This window comes from Gymnodraco acuticeps, unplaced genomic scaffold, assembly GCF_902827175.1.
Source record: "Gymnodraco acuticeps unplaced genomic scaffold, fGymAcu1.1, whole genome shotgun sequence".
Taxonomy (NCBI): domain Eukaryota; kingdom Metazoa; phylum Chordata; class Actinopteri; order Perciformes; family Bathydraconidae; genus Gymnodraco; species Gymnodraco acuticeps.
This window is the reverse complement of record NW_022991219.1, coordinates 2,033,878-2,052,551: the sequence shown is the minus strand read 5'-3', so window position 1 is coordinate 2,052,551 and position 18,674 is coordinate 2,033,878. Positions and strand designations below refer to the sequence as shown.

Genomic DNA, 18,674 nt, shown 5'->3' with positions numbered 1-18,674 from the left:
AACAATAACGGCATCACGCTGTTCCAGGTGTGTCGTATGCATGTAAATTGAAGTTAAATAAAAGTGTGAAATGTAAAATAAAGTGTAAGTAGTTTCAAAACAATGTAACAGTGGCAATATATATATAGCAGCAGACACACCTTAGTGCAAGTTAGGTGTCAGTATTAAAAAACAGTGGCAATATATATATATAATAACAATAGAAAATTGTTACCACTCTTATTATTGTGGTCTTTAATTTTTTTATAGTCCTGCCTGAGTTTCTTTATTTTTACCCGGCATCCGTGTGCACTGTGCACGATTCCCAGCTCAAGTAGCTTTTGCGAACATCGCTCAAAACATTTGGAGTTGGGAACTGCTTTCTGTAGAAGCTGTTGCATCCCGTCCTCAGAGTAAATTGCCAGAAGCGCCGACACTTCCTCATCATTCCACCGCTCCGGTGTTGTAGTACGTGTGGTCATAACTGCTTTAAAGTACAACAAAACTACTCGCTCAGGTGTGGATGTGGTTTTGTAGCGAGGAAAAAAATGGCTGCCTAACAAAAAAAATTCAGAGTCTAACGGGGCGTGGTTTGCAATTCGCCCAGCCAATAGAAATAGAATAGAAATTGGCACTCTTTTATCACCAGGTTCGTACCACCCATGGATGTATAATAAGGTACCACCTCTCTATCAGGGACTGGAAATGGCCAAAAGAGTTCCCGGTGTTGTGCCGTAGATTGAACCCTTTCCGTAGATTGAAGCCCTGTTCGCGGGGACGCGCAAACGTGACGTCATCGCCTGTATTGAGCGTTCGTCTAGTTAAAAAAGATTTTCTCTCTCTTTTGAATGATATATTTCCCATCAGATTAAACAGCAAACGGCTGAATAAATAATGTGCATACAATTGCGAGGAGGCTCGTTTTAAGGACACTTTTCAGATAGTCACAATCTTAGTATTGGAACAAACTTCCGTTTTTGAGTGCAGTCCCACTCTGCTATGTTCCTCCTTCCTACAGAACAGACAATGACAGGATAATATGTCATTTGTCAGTATAGTCCTATTTCTTAAAACCTTCTCTGTTGTTTAAGTGTCTGATAACCACGAATAGTAAGCAATGATATGACAGTAATGATATAACATATGTCAGACACTGTGTTATTTTCAAGCAAGCCTAAAAGATAATGTGTTCAAACTGGCTTCACTCGCTTTAATTGCTCCTTTGAATATCATTGTTATATATCCCTACTCAACACATGTTTGTATTGTAATGCCACTCATATTTTTTTTTAATTGTATTTTAAGGTGACATTGAATGCTTTGAAAGGTGCCCTAAAATAAAGTGTATTATTGGTGTCAATAGGGAAGATCTGCACTGTTCTCTACATAACATGTTCAGAGCAGGTATTTCTCCTGCCGGATTTGGAACCCCCCCTATATCTTATATATGCTAGAGCTGCCAGATTTTGAAGTGCCCCCTGTAATTGTGTCCAGGATAGTCACAATGTCACCAAAATCACACTGGTGCTTGCTGTTCCCCTCTAGTTTATGCTCACCAAAGCATTTCACTCTGGGCCCTGCAGGTGAAAAACTAAAGAGGGGCTTCAAAATCCGGCAGATCAGGTGTTGGTGCTGCCGGATTTGGAACCCCCCCCTATATCTTTCTCCAGGATAGTCACAGACTCACCAAAATCACACTGGTGCTTGCTGTTCCCCTCTAGTTTATGCTCACCAAAGCATTTCACTCTGGGCCCTGCAGGTGAAAAAATAAAGAGGGGCTTCCATATCCGGCAGTGCAGTTGTTAGAGCTGCCGGATTTTGAAGCGCCCCCTGTAATTTTGGCCAGGATAGTCACAGTGTCACCAAAATCACACTGGTGTTGCCTGTTCCCCTCTAGTTTATGCTCACCAAAGCATTTCACTCTGGGCCCTGCAGGTGAAAAACTAAAGAGGGTCTTCCATATAAAAAATTACCATTACCAAATAAGGAGTATGTGGGAGTTCCCCTCGATTCCATTGTCTCTGATGGTTAGAAAGAGATGTCAATCAGCAAAATCGAGCAAGGGGGGCCAGAGATAGGTCAAATCCACACAAATGACCCCAGAAGTGTTTTTTTGTGCTAAATCTCTCTAAAAATGTCAAATGTCACTTGTTTTGCATCAATCTTGATACAGGGTACTTATTATATGTTGTAGTTTGGATTCCTAAAGTTTTTAGTCTACCATCCCATCATTCAAGGGTGGTTTTCACTATAAGTAATTTTTTTGGACGGACACAATAATTTACATTTTTTTACTGTGTTCAATCTGAATTTACTTTAAAATAAAAACATCTATATTGATTCTGACACTTCTACATCCAACTCACAGGTGTAACCTTGCTTTGAGAAAAATGATTATTAATTTACCGATGGACTGTCCACTTCAAGTAGGGAATGAGTCCTTACCCCAAGTGAAGGAGTTCAAGTATCTCGGGGTCTTGTTCTCGAGTGAGGGAACAATGGAGCGTGAGATGGGCCGGAGAATCGGAGCAGCGGGAGCGGTACTGCAGTCGCTTTACCGCACCGTTGTGACGAAAAGGGAGCTGAGCCAGAAGGCAAAGCTCTCTGTCTACCGGGCCATTTTCGTTCCTACCCTCACCTATGGTCATGAAGGATGGGTCATGACCGAAAGAACGAGATCGCGGATACAAGCGGCCGAGATGGGTTTTCTCCGCAGGGTGGCTGGTGTCTCCCTTAGGGATAAGGTGAGAAGTTCGGTCATCAGGGAGGGACTCGGAGTTGAGCCGCTCCTCCTTCGCGTCGAAAGGAGCCAGTTGAGGTGGTTCGGGCACCTAGTTAGGATGCCACCTGGGCGCCTCCCTAGGGAGGTGTTCCAGGCACGTCCAGCTGGGAAGAGACCAAGGGGTAGACCTAGGACCAGGTGGAGGGATTATATATCTTCGCTGGCCTGGGAGCGCCTTGGGATCCCCCAGTCAGAGCTGGTTGATGTCGCCAGGGAAAAGAAAGTTTGGGGCTCTCTGCTGGAACTGCTACCCCCGCGACCCGACCACGGATAAGCGGAAGAAGATGGATGGATGGAATTTAACCCTTTTAGAAGGGAAGATATGGTCATTTGTTCTGGGAATGTCATTTTCGAGCCTGAGACCTGAAAAACAGGCTCGGGGCTTAACAGGTTAATAAGCACCGTAACTTTCATGATATAATTTCTCGGTCATAATCGGTTGTTTCCGTGAACGGCCGACTGTTGTGTGACGGCAAATGCTGCGGCCGCAAGGCATTGTGGAGCAGCATTTTCTCCTCTTCTTTCATTAAAGGCCCTGTCACACTGTCCCGAAATTGACACCCGATGGACACACGAATATGGAATTGTGAATTTTGCATGATGATGGCCCCGAACCACACACGAAGGCAACATTTACATTACATTTAAGACATACAACTGCAATGAAAGTACCAAAAACAATTATGTTACAGTACTATGATACTGTACTGATATCTTCAGACTTTGTTCTTTACTTTATCCGTCGTTATATGTAGAAAATATTACGTTTTCTCCGTAATGTTGTTTCCATAACAACAACAACTTCCTGTCAACTGTCCTTCAAAATAATATATTATATCCTTTTTAGTTTCACAGAACACAAATTGGGTTATTTACATAATATATTTACATTATTTTGTTGTGCAATATAACAACCCGATGGACACACGATAAAGGAAATGTTCAAATTCGGCTGTGATCGTAGCAACATCGGGCCATTCGTGAGGGCATCTTAAGCCATCGTATGACCGCCGGTGGAGTTTCTCAGGCTCCGGCAGCAACTTCGTGAGCGGTGGCAAAATCTTTGGCATGCCAAAAAATTGCCGAAGGACCTTGCGAAGGTTCATTTTCGTGTTGAATTCGTGTGTCAATTGTGCCCTTCGTAAGGCCATCGTGAGGGCATCGTGTTATCATCGGTGCCATCGGGCATTCGCCCCGATCAGAGTGAGGGCGAATGCCCGATGGCACCGATGATAACACGAAGATGACACGATTTGACAAGATGTCCTCACGAGTGCCTTACGAAGTTGCCGCTCACTAAATTGCTGCCGGAGCCTGAGAAACTCCACCGGCGGTCATACGATGGCTTAAGATGCCCTCACGAATGGCCCGATGTTGTTGTTGATCACAGCCGAATTTGAACATTTCCTTTATCGTGTGTCCATCGGGTGTCAATTTCGGGACAGTGTGACAGGGCCTTAAGGGAGGTCCAGTGGTTCCTAAGCTAAAGGAGGTTATAAAGGAAGTTTGAAACCTCCTTTCCTATCATCTAGAGATTTCGAACAGCACTTATCATGGCTGCCACTGAGGGACTTCCGGATCATTTCACTCCGTTAGGAAGGTTCCTAAGCTAAATGGACTATTCGACTTCAGCCCCGGTCTCTTGTCTGCCTTCCTGTGTTTTTCCTCCTGTGTTTGATTGTCTAATTGTGTTCACCTGTTGCCCTTGTGTTTCTACCTCCCCTGCCCAGGTGTTTCTTGTCCCGTGATTACCCCTCTCTGTATTTAGTCTTGTCTTTTCCTGTGTTTTCTTGTCGGTTCATTGTTTGTTTCTCCTGTCTCCCTCCATGTTGGTCACGGTCAATGTTGTGTTTTTTTTGCTACCTTGTACTATCTATGTTTTTGATTCATGCCAAGTTTTTGTTTTTCAGCTTTTAAATAAAGCTTGCTTTTGTTTATAGAACTTTTCCCTTTTTGTAGTCTGCATTTGGGTCCTACCTTTTTCCGCAATCATTACAGAGATCTTAACAGTACTTGAACAATGAGGTTCTTGTTCCCTATGAGAGCATTGTAAAATAACAGTCAGGAGGAAGTGCCATCTCTTGTTATCTTGTTATCTCTGTTATCTCTTGATTTGCCTATTGTGTCTACTCCTGCAAACGACTCTGTACTTTGCATGACCGCACCTACAAGCTTGTATAAAGAACTACTAAGACAACTCTGTTTGCTTTCACCAGTTTATTATTGATTACTCTCATTGTACATCTTTACAGTATTGACGAGGTTAAAATATCCACGACACGCTTTTCTCCTAATGGAAGTTTGTTGGGCCTACCGTAGATATGTGTCGATTGTTGAAATGTGGTTATGAAACAAAGGATCATTACAATGTGGGGATATATGGGGGTTTAACACTTAATTGCTTAGATTTCTCTCAATAAATTAGTGTGAACTGTTTGTTTCTCACATACAGCAAAGTACAAAATATAATGTGGGTATCACACCCGCAGTGTCAGCAGTTCCTCATTTTAACCAATAGCGTGCTAGAACAACCCTTGCTGTTAAATACCAACCAAATATGTGCTATATGTGCAATATATGTATATGCCTTTAATAACTGCAATATATACCTGGCTGCTAAATCCTTAGAACTGCTACAAGATGTGTATTTTGTAAATTGTGTAACTTTTTATTTGATTATATTATAACTTTTTTTTTACTTTAATACTTGCTTGCTTCTACGTAACATTAAGCTGTCTTTGGCTCTTTTTCTGCTGTAACAATGTACATTTCCCCTCTGTGGGACTAATACAGTATTCTGATTCTACAGAGCTCCACAGAGGGTCTGAGGGAGCGGAGGTGAAGTCTGGACTGGGCTACTCTCAGTGGAACCTCTTTGTTGTGGATGGCTTGCTGCAGCAACACAATGTTCCTCTCCTGGGCCCCAATCTGCTCCAGGACCTACACACACCATCACAAAAGAGATATTAAAGGTCTCCTATTATACTATTTGTAGGCATATATTATAGGTCTCAGATATATAAAAAAACATGTCTCTGAAGTGTTTTGCTCAAAATACCAAACAGATCACCCATTCTAGCCATGCCTCATACCCCTCTATTTCAGCCCTATTAGAGAAGTGCTGATTCTGGGTCCGTAGATTTAAATTTAAAACAATTCGAAAAAGAAAAGAGGGGGGGATCTTATGCCTGCTCATGCAGGAGAATTCTACCGATAGATGCTATGCTAAATGCTGCCTTGATTAAATGTCATATCATGTTCAAAACCACATCAAGGATTTCACACTCTCACCCTGTAATGAGTTGATTCAACTTCTTAATGTCAGTATAAATAATACAATTATGTTGGTGCATCATGGCATGTGGCTCATTGAAAAATGAGTACAGCTATTATCTACCTCTTGTATAACTGGTAGGCCCCACCTGCATTAGCAGGTAAACACAATGGACGAAACAAATACATTAAAGTAAAACCACTTTCCAGCAGTCAGCAGCACATTGTAAAAGCTGTTGATACAACTGTTCACATTCATAATTAAGTAAAGATAACACCCTTTTCATCCCGGTTACATTTTCCATTTGCCCTGAGAGGCTCAGTGAGGTAAAGGACTCTTGAGTGTTTAGATAGTTCACTTTAGTCTAAGTTATCTCAGTGTGTCTCAAACGGTTTTATCACCATTTCGGTAAACAAATATTTCCAAGGCACACCTTTATAATTATTAGGATAAATAAAACAGGGTTGAAATAATTCCAATGTATACTATAGGACAGTAAACCAAAAATATCCTTTAAAACAGGAGAGATTAAAAAATAAGGATAAATAAATAAATGTTAACTGGTAAAATAAGATATAAATGAACTGACTGACTGGTTTTCGAACCCCCCCAGACCCCCCCAATAAAGCAAAAATGCACGTTTCAGAGTGGCCTTTTATTGTGGCCATTCTAAGGCACAAACAAAAGTGTTGCGTTTATATTTTTGTTCAGTGTATATGTTGTATTCCAGTCTCCCTCCAGATATGTTAAGTGACATTCAACACAATGCTGCTCACATCCTTCAGTTGGGAGACAAGCTGGTTCAGGTTCAGCATTATGGGGGGACAGGGCTGCTGAGCCTAGAGATGGATCTGTTGGTCCTGGCACCAGGGGGAGGGACCACTGATTTAGTATGAATAGCTGCTAAAAATGTACCTGCATTTATTAAATGTCAGCTAAAAGAGCAGTGCAATTAAAAACCTCTGCATTTTCTTTATAGATATTAACAGTACTTAATGTCAGCTTAGTAAAAAAAAAACATAACAATTATTATTTAAAATGGACTACGCTTAGCTAACAGACTAATTTCCACCACTCATGGACCACACCCACCTTTTCTTTTGAAAAACTGGGTGACATACTGTCGCCCTTTAGTCCCTCTCTCTTGTCTTTCTCTCATTTATTTTCTCTTTTGAAAGCCTGACTTTGTTAGTCGTTGAGACATGGTATAATACTACACACATAAGTACTAGCATCCCTGCTCCTCACATGCTCTCACTCTCTGCTAGAAAGTGCTGGAAGCGGGACCAAACCATTACATGTAAATAGAAGGGGGTGTACAAACTAGAGGCTTTGGATAATTAACTTTTGGAAGAAAATAAGTTAAATGAATTGTAAGTTTAGGGAGTACATTATCAATATAACGTTCTATTAATGTTAATTCTTGATGAATGATGAAAGGTTACTCAATCATTTTTTTTTAATGTTCTAAAATAGTTTGGGCCCCCGTGGTGAGGGTGTTTGGGGAGGCCAATAGGGTGGCCAGGATTCAGCTGGGGGTAGCCACATCTGGGTGGTGCAGCGCTTTAATAGCTCAGGTCCCAGGCAGCAACCGCCTACTTCTCATCCTGCTCTCCACTAGACTACTACGCTACTTTCACTTGTTTAGTTTTTACCTCTTTGTGGTCAAAATGCCTTTAAAGTTCGAGCTGTGTCCCGGTAGAATGATCGGAGGAAGTAACCCTTGCTTCATCATTGCTGAGATTGGACAAAACCACCAGGGAGACATTGAGATCGCCAAGAAAATGATAAAAATGGCAAAGGTATGACTATTTAAATGCATGGGCGTAGGAAGCATCCTCAATGTGGGTGGGACAATTTGACAGGGGGTGTGGGCAGGTGGTGGACCTCACCTCCTCTAGGGGGCTCCCCCGTGAAGATTTTTTTTTAAATGTTGAAGTTAAATGCATCTGCTGTACTTTGAGAGCAACATTAGGGACTAAATCTATGGATACATCTCTCATCAATACCCATGTGAAACAGAACTGTAAACAGATTTACTTTTTCTTTATGCATATTTTACAAATCACTCCCCTTTTAAACTGTATTTTTGTGTTACTGTCCTATAGTATGAGTTGGAATTATTTCATACCTGTTATTCTCTTATTTTTTACAACTATAATGATCATATAAAGGTGTGCCTTGGAAATACTTACATAAATGATTACCAAACCGTTTGAGACCCACTTCTTAGACTAAAGTGAACTATCTAAACCCTCAGAGAGTCCTTTACCTCACTGAGCTGTAGTTATCAGCCTCTCAGGCCCCGGCCACACGAGAACGAAAACGGTCGTTTGCGTTACTGTTTAGTGTCATATAGACCGTTCGGCCACACGAGGACGACCGAATACGTCACTAAACGACTGCGGAAACGATAACGGGTCCCAAGGTGGATAGAACGGCATACGCAACGCTCTGGGGGGTCCAACGGCTCCGTGTGTACGCCCTATACCAGGGGTGCCCAACCTTTTTTGAACCGAGAGCTACTTTTAAAGTTGCCAGTCTGCCGAGATCTACCAGTCCAAATAGAGAGGCGTAGCCATTACTGACAGCCTACTACCAGGTAAATACTAGTGCTGGGGGGAAACGATTATTTTGAAAACGATTAATCGGGCGATTATTTGATCGATTAGTCGACTAATCTAACGATTATTTTTCTGTTGTTCAATTCATAAAAAACGTAATGTAAAATTTTTTTTTTTCACGATACTGTGTCTCAGGGGATCTTAATATTTAAGAACCTATTAATGTGTTATACCAGATTAACGGAAATAATCTCAGCTAACTGACGATACAAACCATGTTTACCAAAACAAAACACAAGTCTCATAAGAAGCATCTAAATGACCCCTGAGCGAAAAATGCTAACGGACATTGGCACAGAACTCAAGATAAAAGTACCCTTATTACTTATCGTAGCTGCACATACAATATATCCGATTAAAGCTGAGACTCCACAGATTATGTAGGTATATAGTATCATCACTGAGTGATCCGGACTCGCGACAGGGGAAGCAAATACAGTCATCACAACACGTACCTTCACAGAGCTTCTCGGGAGATCGTCTCACCACCTAATCTGATCAAAAGACGTGTTCAATGGCAATAAAATGAGAAAAAACGCGGCTGAATCGGTTAATCCATAGGTTTTTAACGTCTATGTATAAAAAAATGATTGAATTTATAATCCATAATTCCATTTTATGTAAAAATCGGAGAGCAAATGCTAGCTGCTAATGGTAGCCACTACAGCTAGCTGCTGCTTCTGCTAGGCTATGCAGCAGTCTCAGTGAGATATAATATCTTTGCGTTTTGGACTAACTTTAAAAATATTCCCATGCTTTTGAAGACCTAGGGCGAGATGTTTTCGTTTGGGGGCTTCGTGCGCAATCCTGTGAGGAGGAGGTGGTAGCCGTTTCAGTCTCCATTGTGTTTGAAGTGCGATTGCGAACTGCTTGTTGCTTTGGGTGACCCACGTGTGTGTAGCGACGCGTCGACGCGGAAATATCTCTTCTACTTGTATAAAACTGACCTTTGTACGATTAATACCTCATAAAATACTGCAGATCCTTTATCTTACCTCTTTCTAATCTACACACATACAAGTATTTAAATGAAGTTACACAACAGTGTTGTTGATACAGAGTTAGAGTTTATTCACACGTCACACACTACAGTGGGTCATGTTTTCAAGAAACATTGAAAAGTGCTGCCACATATGACACAGGAAAAAAGAAAAGACTCTGAACCCTTTCTTTTCCATTATATAAAAATAGTGTTGCTACAAAAGTATAAATTAGGCTTACCAATAAGACAACTCAGATCTGAAGCTACAGGAATCTGCTGCCACAGTGCAATAAAAAAGAAAAAATTAATAGAATCAAACCCTTTTTTGTTGCATTTTAGTAGAGCATAAAAAGAAATGCCTTTAAAATAGGATGCAAGCAACACTAGTTTCTTAACCTGAATTGATAATAGACTATAATCAATTTAAGTTTGAATTCTTATACCATTTTGTACAATAATTATAATGAATAAGTTCAAACAGCTTACAGCTGATTAATAACGGTATCTAACTTGAGTTTTTATTATATCAAAAACCGGTTGAAATGCTTCTGTTATTTTTACTGTCTCCAAAAAGCGCTTCGCAGCCTCCAGGAATGCTTCTTTCACAACTTCGCCGTCTTTGAAAGACTTCATGTGTTTCTCAAGAACGTGACTGACACGATAAGATGCTATGGTAGCAGCCTTGCTCTTGTTGTTGGGCCTGGTGAAAATGGACTGCTGTGCATTTAGCTGTCCTTTCAGGCTCCTCCCCTTTTGGGAGCGTAGGGCAGAATTAGGAGGGAATTCCGTCTCGTAGCGTTTGTGCACTGTTTTGAAATGCCGCTCCTAAATTACCCTTCTTCGATAAAGCCACGCTCACATTGCAGATGAGACAGATGGACTTTGAATTGGAATAGATACAAAAATAAACATCCTCCCACTCGGAGTGAAAATTATATATTTTGGGCTTTTTTGCTTCTGCCATAATTGCGGTCTTGTGTGTGTGCGGACTGTCACTCCTGTTGACACGGACAACGTTAGCGAAATAGTGCACTGCCCACTGCCCACCAGCCACGCCCCGACACATGGGGTCACGCCGGCCAATCACAAAGCTTTGATGCGTTCAAATGCATTATTCTAGCAAAGGAAGATTATGTTATAGGACGTTAACGATAAAACAGAATATTGTTGTTCTATTTTTAGACACATCTGGCGATCGACTGGGAATCTCCCCGCGATCGACCGGTCGATCGCGATCGACTAGTTGGGCACCCCTGCCCTATACGATCATTTTCTGATAATGATGAGGCAATAGCCCCGCCTCTCCCCACCTCTGCTGCTCACCCCCGCGTCAAAGTAAACTGCCCACTGAATTCAGATTATTTATCTTTCTCTCGATATGGACATAAACGCGAGTGAAGTCTAATCTAACATGACGGAGACACTTCTCAAACTACCTAAACTAGTTATAAATATGTTTATTTTTACTGTCGGCCGGGTCACTCATTACTGGATCAGCTGCTGCATGAAACAGACACTGACGCTGTCCGAAGAGAGGGAGGAAAAAGAGAGGCTCCATGTATTTTATTATTATATTATATAGATTCGTTATTCATTTGTTTTAAAGCTCAATAAATAACAAAGAAGACCTTTGACCGGCACTTGTCGGAAGATTTAAACTTTAATACACGTTGACTGGCGAAAAACTCTGCCCGGTTCCCTCGGCCCCCACCGCGGAGAATAAACAGAAGGGCAACCATGACAACCATGCTTCTTCGCTGCTTTTGTGGAGGAAGTTACAGCGCCACGTACAGGCTCCTGCATATGTACTGCAGCTTCTCCAGCAGTTGGAGCTAAACGGAGCTGTCTCGTGTGCAGGGGCGGTTCTAGACCAATTTGAGTGGGGGGGCCACTGGGGGGTCAGTTATTTTCTGAGGGGGGCACAATAAATGCAGGACGAAAAAGAGAACTAGACAGTACGAAGTAATTGCGCATAAGAAAACAATGCAATACAGTTATTGGTATTTGTTTCAGTACACTTATTTATTTCAGACAGATCTTATACTGTTAGCTTCAGCATTACATTTATACATTTTTAAATCCACAGAAAAGGATTTAATGCAAAAGTTTACAAATCTTAAATGTTGACTTTAAATGAAATAAAATACATGGATATAGATAGAAAACATAGATTTTCAGATGTATTATTTCCCATAAGCACAGACAAGTAGGCTATTTAACAAACATGAAGACTGAACACACCTGTTCTGCACGTGCACTAATCAGTTTAGTCTATTCCGTCACATTTCTAATAAACATAAAACAGTGATATCTGGAAAACACACAGATAATTTCCTTCCCAAAACGTCCCATTACAGCAACATAATCCTGCGGTTTTTGGCAAACCGATCAACAAATAAGTCAAGATTCAAAGCCAGTGATTCCCGCAGAAATGAAATATACCTTGGGGGAACGACTCGGGGCGGGGGGTTGGGGGGTGCTTGGGGCGGGTGCGTGCCCCCCCCCCCCGTGATAAATGTTGAGATTTTTTTTCTCAATTCCTGCATTCTAGTGAATTTTCATAGTAACACTGCACTTCAGACAACCTACAACTGGTGATGGTGTCTAGGTCTTTAAGTGTTAAACAGCTGAGAGCAGTCACTGCTGTTTTTTGTGGTCTTCTTTCACACACACATCTTACCAGGTGGGAGCCAACACACGGGCACCGACCAAGAGGGCGCCCCACGCCAACATACGTGGAAGTGCTGAGGAAGGATGTGGGGGTGGAAAGCTCCACAGAGCTGGCCGGGTGTATGGAGGACCGTGAGGATTGGCGAACCCGTTGGCAAACTCGTCTAAGGACGACCTAGTAGTAGTAGTCCTTGATTGGCTCAAGTTCACACCCTTTTAGGGGCGGGGCTAGTGATGTTGTCCCGGCGATGCTTAGGAGTTGATAAAGGAGATAATCCCACTGACGTCATCATTTGATTCCAAAAGTGGGTCTGGACTCGCGCCCATAGAGGCTGTTTACCAGTATAATGGCTCCCCCCAAAGTATAATTTATGGTTTTTTAAGTTTTTTTTACTCACTGAGCACTCATTGCCACCAATGCAAATGCAAATGAGTGCTCACTGAGTAAAAAAAAAAAAAAAACACACAAATTATACTTTGGGGGGAGCCATTATACTTTGGGGGCCCCCCAAAGTATTAACATGCTGTGGGAATCACTGAAAGCCTTTGACCTCCTTGACTCAATACTAAGCACACCCAGATTGCTCAGTCTCTCATCAGTTATGGTGGATCTGAGAACATTTTTGACCAGCTTCAATGTAGAAAAACTACGCTCACAGGAAGCAGAACTGACTGGGATTGCGACTGCTATTTTGCAGAGTCTGAAGAGCTCAAAAACACTTCTTTGTAAGGTTCAATTAACTGAACAAGCTCCACTGTACTATCAGGTCTCTGCATCCCAGTCTTTATTTTCCTATCTAAAATTCTGCTGAACTGATGTAGCTCATGCCCCAAGTCCTCAATATTTGCATCATACAACTGAGCAAATGAAAACAGAGTTGTCTCCTTCAGAAATGCATCACTTTTGGGGTTAAGAGCTTGGATGCTATTCATCATGTCACAGTTTGTGTTTGAAAACCGTCTATTAAGCTCATTGAGCATCTGATCAATGACAGGGTAGAAAAAGGCTGTACGAAACCCGTGTTTATCTTGTTCTGTCTCTCTCTGTCCAACAGTAGTCAGTACGAAGCTTTCAGCAAGTTTAGAGCTCAGTCTTTTTTGTCGTTTTGCTGCTGGCTGTATTGCTGTATCACATTGCTCAGAAATGTTCAACACTTCATCTCACAAGTTATCAAAAAATGACTCCTGTCTGAAGTCATTCAATGTCTGAACTAAAGATTCAACTAAATCCACAGCCTTTGAAAGGTCAAGGGATGAAGACTGTAACATGTCAGAGAGAAATTTTGTTTCTGCAAACACTTTACGGAGTGTTACAAGATGCACAATGAATTCTAGATCCAACTGTGCCAGCAGACCACGTGCCTCAATAGATCTCTCACCATTGCGTTCTTGGGCTATGTCTTGCAGTACTCGCTTGAGGGCCGGTAATCTATCCATTATGTTACGGAGAGATATAAATCTGCATGCCCATCAAGTGTCACTCAATCGCTGGAGTTCTCTTGGGGCACCTTCGTACATCTCTCTTTGGATATCTAGCCATTTGGGGTGGACATACGACCCAGATGTGAAGACGTATAGCTTTTCTAGTAAGGAGAAGAACTGCTCTGCTTCTGGGACAGCTTTGACTGTATCTACTAAAACTAGATTTAGACAGTGAGCATTGCAATGAACATAAAAAGCATATTTAGCTTGCTCTCTGATTCTAGCCTGGACCCCTGAGTGCTTACCGCTCATGACAGCAGCACCATCATATGCTTGGCCTACAAGGTTGTTTTTGTATTCCAGACCGTTACTTTACAATATGTGAATTATTTTTTCAGTAAGCCCTGCTGCATCTAGCCTCTCTGCTGACTCAAAATGGAGAAAACTCTCCTGGATAGCACCATTGAAGTAGTACCTGACTACAAGAGAAATCTGTTCTTTTTTTTTAACATCTTTTGTTTCATCTGTCATGATGCTAAAGACTTCACTGTTTTTCACTTCCTCTGTTATTTCAGATCGAACCATGTCTGCAAGACAACCCAGAACTTCATTCTGAATGGTTTTGCTTGTGTACTTTGCATTATGAATGGAAGTCAACTTTTTTTAACAGCTTTGTCATGGTTAGCAATTGTCTCTAGAATGGTCATGAAGTTCCCTTTATTATCTGAGCCTGCAGACTCATTGTGTCCTCTTTGAGCAATGTTTTGTGTCGCAGTAAGTAGCAGCACTTCGGCTATGGTTTTTATATATTCCCGATTTTATTGAACCAGTTTCTTATGTTCTTTGTTAAGTACATTTGCCAATGTTGCATTGGATGTCACAGCTCTCTGGTAGTCTTTCCATGCAATCATTGCGTGCGTGTGCCGCTCAGATTTGGCATGGATTGCAAATCCCCCCTCTTTGTATGTTGCCTTCTTCCAGTTTTTGAAACCTGAAGGTGAATCAAATACAGTGTCTGTGCTATTCGGAGGGCTAAAATGTCTGCAGGCGTAACAATGAGCAGAGTCTGACATTTTGGAGTACTCAAGCCAGGGGTGAATCTTGTACCAGTCAGCCTTGAAACTCCTTCTCCGTTCGCCCATCCAGGTCCTTGGAAACAATTTAGGGTGTGGTTGCATTTGTGGCTCCTCTTTGCACTTGCTGATATCTGTGGAGAAAGATAACGCAAATAAATATGTTTATTATTATTATTATAATTGAAACAGATCATTATAAATGCACATTTACCAGAGCAATGAACAACCACAAATTAGATATCTATATTAATAGATTTATGACACGAAGCTGCTTTCTCCCTGTTATATTTGGTTAAGCCAGACAACAGGCTTTGGGATAAGATAAGGGCTTGCCCCGACTCAAACAATCTCGGCTGCCAACAATAAATATAATAATATTAATAAATAAATATAAATAAGCTATGAAGAAACAGAAAAATAATTGTAATAATGTGCATATATATTTATATATGTATCTATTTATTACACTTTTTTTTTGTTTTATAATAAAAAAGAGGGAAAAAATAAGTATATCTATATTATGAAGTAAATCATGTATAAATACAACTCCATATGAATACATAAAATGTAACTGACACTGTAATCCCCCTGCCCGCCACCCTTCATGTTATTGTCCTGTCCTATTTGTGATGTGTGTGAGCCAATAGTTCATATGAAATGTAGTAATTGATGGACTAGTGTACAAGTATCTCCAAAAGGGTGTTTGTAGAAAGACATAGTTTAATTGCAGAATGTTGAATTGACAGATTTGTCAATGGGGTTTGGCTTGACTTTTTATTGGCTGTCACTTTAAGGAGTCATGGTAGAAGCCGTCATTTATTCATTATTTCCTCAACATTTCCTTAAAATAATTACGTATTTTTACACCACTGACAGATGAAATAGAGACACGGTTGTGAGTTATTGTGTTGAGTTCATAAGCTTTTCTTTATTTCTTGACAATTTTTTTATAAAAAAACAGTTCCTTTTCAACTCTAGGAAACCTATTTTTTCATTATTAATATATTGGGATTTGTATTCAACTTTGCTGTAAATTGGAATACTATGCTTTATTTTAGAAAGACACATTACCGTCATTTTTGCATGTTTATCTCGTTGTTACACCAGCAATTGATTAAAAAGGATTAAATAATGAATTACAAGTGTATTAATTGAACACGATTGTATCAACCTTCACAGGACTGTGGTGCTGATTGTGCCAAATTCCAGAAGAGTGAATTGGAGCACAAATTCAACAAGCAAGCCTTGGAGCGCCTTTACACTTCCAAAAACTCCTGGGGAAGAACTTATGGTGATCACAAGCGCCACCTGGAGTTCAGCCACGAGCAGTACAGGGAGCTGCAGAAGTATGCAGAGGAGGTGGGGATCTTTTTCACCGCCTCTGGGATGGACGAGGTAAGAAAGACAGTTTTGATGAAGCCTTAAGACATTTTAATCAGGTTTAAGTTTAATAATGACTTTTAATTTCTTTAGATGGCAGTGGAGTTCCTCAATGAGATCAATGTGCCTTTCTTCAAAGTTGCCTCTTTAGACGCCAACAACTTCCCCTATCTGGAGAAGTGTGCCAAGAAAGGTGAGACTGGACCTTTATATCTGGGGAAATGAATACATGTGAGATGTATTTAATGGTGAATTAAAAAAAAACTGTGCATTTAATAACTATTATGTAAGCCATATCTAAAAAGATTAGATAAGCTGAACATTTGTACAAATGCCTATCTTTGTAGAAATGAGTTAAAACTGTGATGAAAGTGAAACAAGCTTGAGTTCTGAACTACAGGGATTCCTGAAGGCATTTAGCCTTCTGCCCATGTTAGCTAAGACTTTTACCAAGCTTATGTTGTCTATGTCAGGACGGCCCATGGTAGTGTCCAGTGGGATGCAGAGCATGGAGACGATGCGTCGGGTCTACCAAACAGTGAAGGAGTACAACCCTAACTTTACCTTCCTGCAGTGCACCAGCGCATACCCTCTAGAGGCTGAAGATGTCAATCTCAGAGTTCTAGCGGTGGGAAGAATTGATTTTTACTATTAATAGTATTACTTTTATGAAACGGTTGGCACAAAACAACACATTATTAAATATATTTAAATCAGATCAGATATTATTACTGCATTAAGAACTACTTTAAAAATGATCTATTTTCCCAAAAGATAGATTACATGTATATTTGGTTTTTGTATTGACAAAATGGGTATAAAGTGTTGATTATTGATCTTGAGTTGATGGTAAGCAGATGTGTTTACTTTTCTTGTCACTGTCATGCTATTTGTACACCATTGTTCCCAGTCTTAATGCTAAGCTAAGCTAACAATTTTTGTTAACCAAGATCAAAGATTTATGAGTCACATTTGTATCATTCACCACAGGAATACCAGAAGGAATTTCCAGATATTCCCATTGGGTATTCTGGCCACGAGACTGGGATCAGTATATCAGTTGCGGCCGTAGCTATGGGGGCAAAGGTCGTCGAGCGACATGTTACTTTGGATAAGAAGTGGAAAGGAAATGACCATGAAGCCTCGCTGGTGCCCAGTGAGCTGACCGAGCTAGTGCGCTCCATCCGACTGGTGGAGAGGGCCATGGGGACCGGCATCAAGACTATGTTACCCTGTGAGAAGGCGTGCCACGACAAGGTGAGTAATCGTCAAGAAAAGCATGCACAATACACATTAAGGTGTTTATTTTACTAACTTTGTCTATTTGCAACCATAGATTTCACTTAAATTAGCCAAAAGCTAGCATGAGATAAGGACATAATTGCATATTTAACAAAACATTTCATAAAACATTTTTTGTCCTTTTCGAAAAGCAGATATCTCAACTTCAATAGAACTAAGGCTGGAGCCACACGAGGACGATAACGCAAACAGACCGAAATCGATATCAAAAAAGTCTTCCGTCCACACGCAATAGGCACCAGAAACTTGTCCGTTCACACAAGACCGCTCGAAAGCGCTGGAGACGCTGTAGTACATATGCCTCTGTGGACGCTCTTGCTCTTTTTCTCCCTCCCAGAGGCAAGCGTTTGCTCCTGCTGTAAATCTCTCCAGTAGTCCACCAGCAGATGAAAAACACCCACCTCTCCGCCTCTTCCATAGGATGAGGGGACCGTGCGGCAGATTTTCAGTTCGATTTTTTTCCGCCGGTCAACATGTCCGTTAAAGTTTAAATCTTCCGGACAAAATTAGAAAAGTGCCAGTCAAAGGTCTTCTTTGTTATTTATTGAGCTTTAAAACAAATTGATATCGACTCTATATAATAATATAAGAATAAAAAGCTTCTCTTTTCCTCCCCCTCTTCTGATAGCCCAGCAGCTGATCTCTGAGCAGGAGAGGTGGGAAAGGCGGGGCTATTGCTTAAACGTTATCAGGAAATGATCGTATAGGCGTAAACACGGAGCCGATTGCCGCCCCAGTCCAGAGCATTTCGTTCGCAGATCTACCCACCTTGGGACCCGTTATCGTTTTATGCGTTTCCATGTCGGCCTTGTGTGGCCGAACCGTCTATATCAGGGGTCGTCAACTAAAATTCAACGAGGTCCAGTTAGAGAAAATCTCCCCATGCAAAGGTCCGGAACATCAAAATGTCTAACTTGCTTCATGAATTAGTGTGATATATATATTGAAGTGACCTGTAGCTTTATCAACGTCTGCATGTAATCAACAACTGACTGCCAATCAAATAAAGAAAGTACAATTCAAAAACAACAATATTTATTGTCAATTAACATTACTTAAATACTGTGGATATGTGTAATGTTCCTCTCGGGCTGCATTTACAAATAAAATAGAGAAAATAAATAAAATAGCTTTTGAAAATATGTGCATCTTAAAAGTGCTTAATTTTAGATAAATAAAATAG

General features: G+C 40.9%; 1 protein-coding gene across 1 annotated transcript in view; it reads left to right on the top strand.

Annotated features, from left to right (window-relative positions):
* The first annotated feature begins 7,622 nt into the window (after window positions 1-7,622).
* The window catches only part of LOC117561638 (sialic acid synthase-like), a 31,963-nt gene continuing 20,911 nt past the window's right edge, over window positions 7,623-18,674 (top strand). Inside the window, exons 1-5 of the mRNA XM_034239173.1 lie at window positions 7,623-7,837; window positions 15,989-16,204; window positions 16,283-16,382; window positions 16,663-16,817; window positions 17,180-17,446. Coding sequence (XP_034095064.1) covers window positions 7,706-7,837; window positions 15,989-16,204; window positions 16,283-16,382; window positions 16,663-16,817; window positions 17,180-17,446 — 870 coding nt within the window. The 5' untranslated portion in view covers window positions 7,623-7,705. The remainder of the gene's footprint in view (window positions 7,838-15,988; window positions 16,205-16,282; window positions 16,383-16,662; window positions 16,818-17,179; window positions 17,447-18,674) is intronic.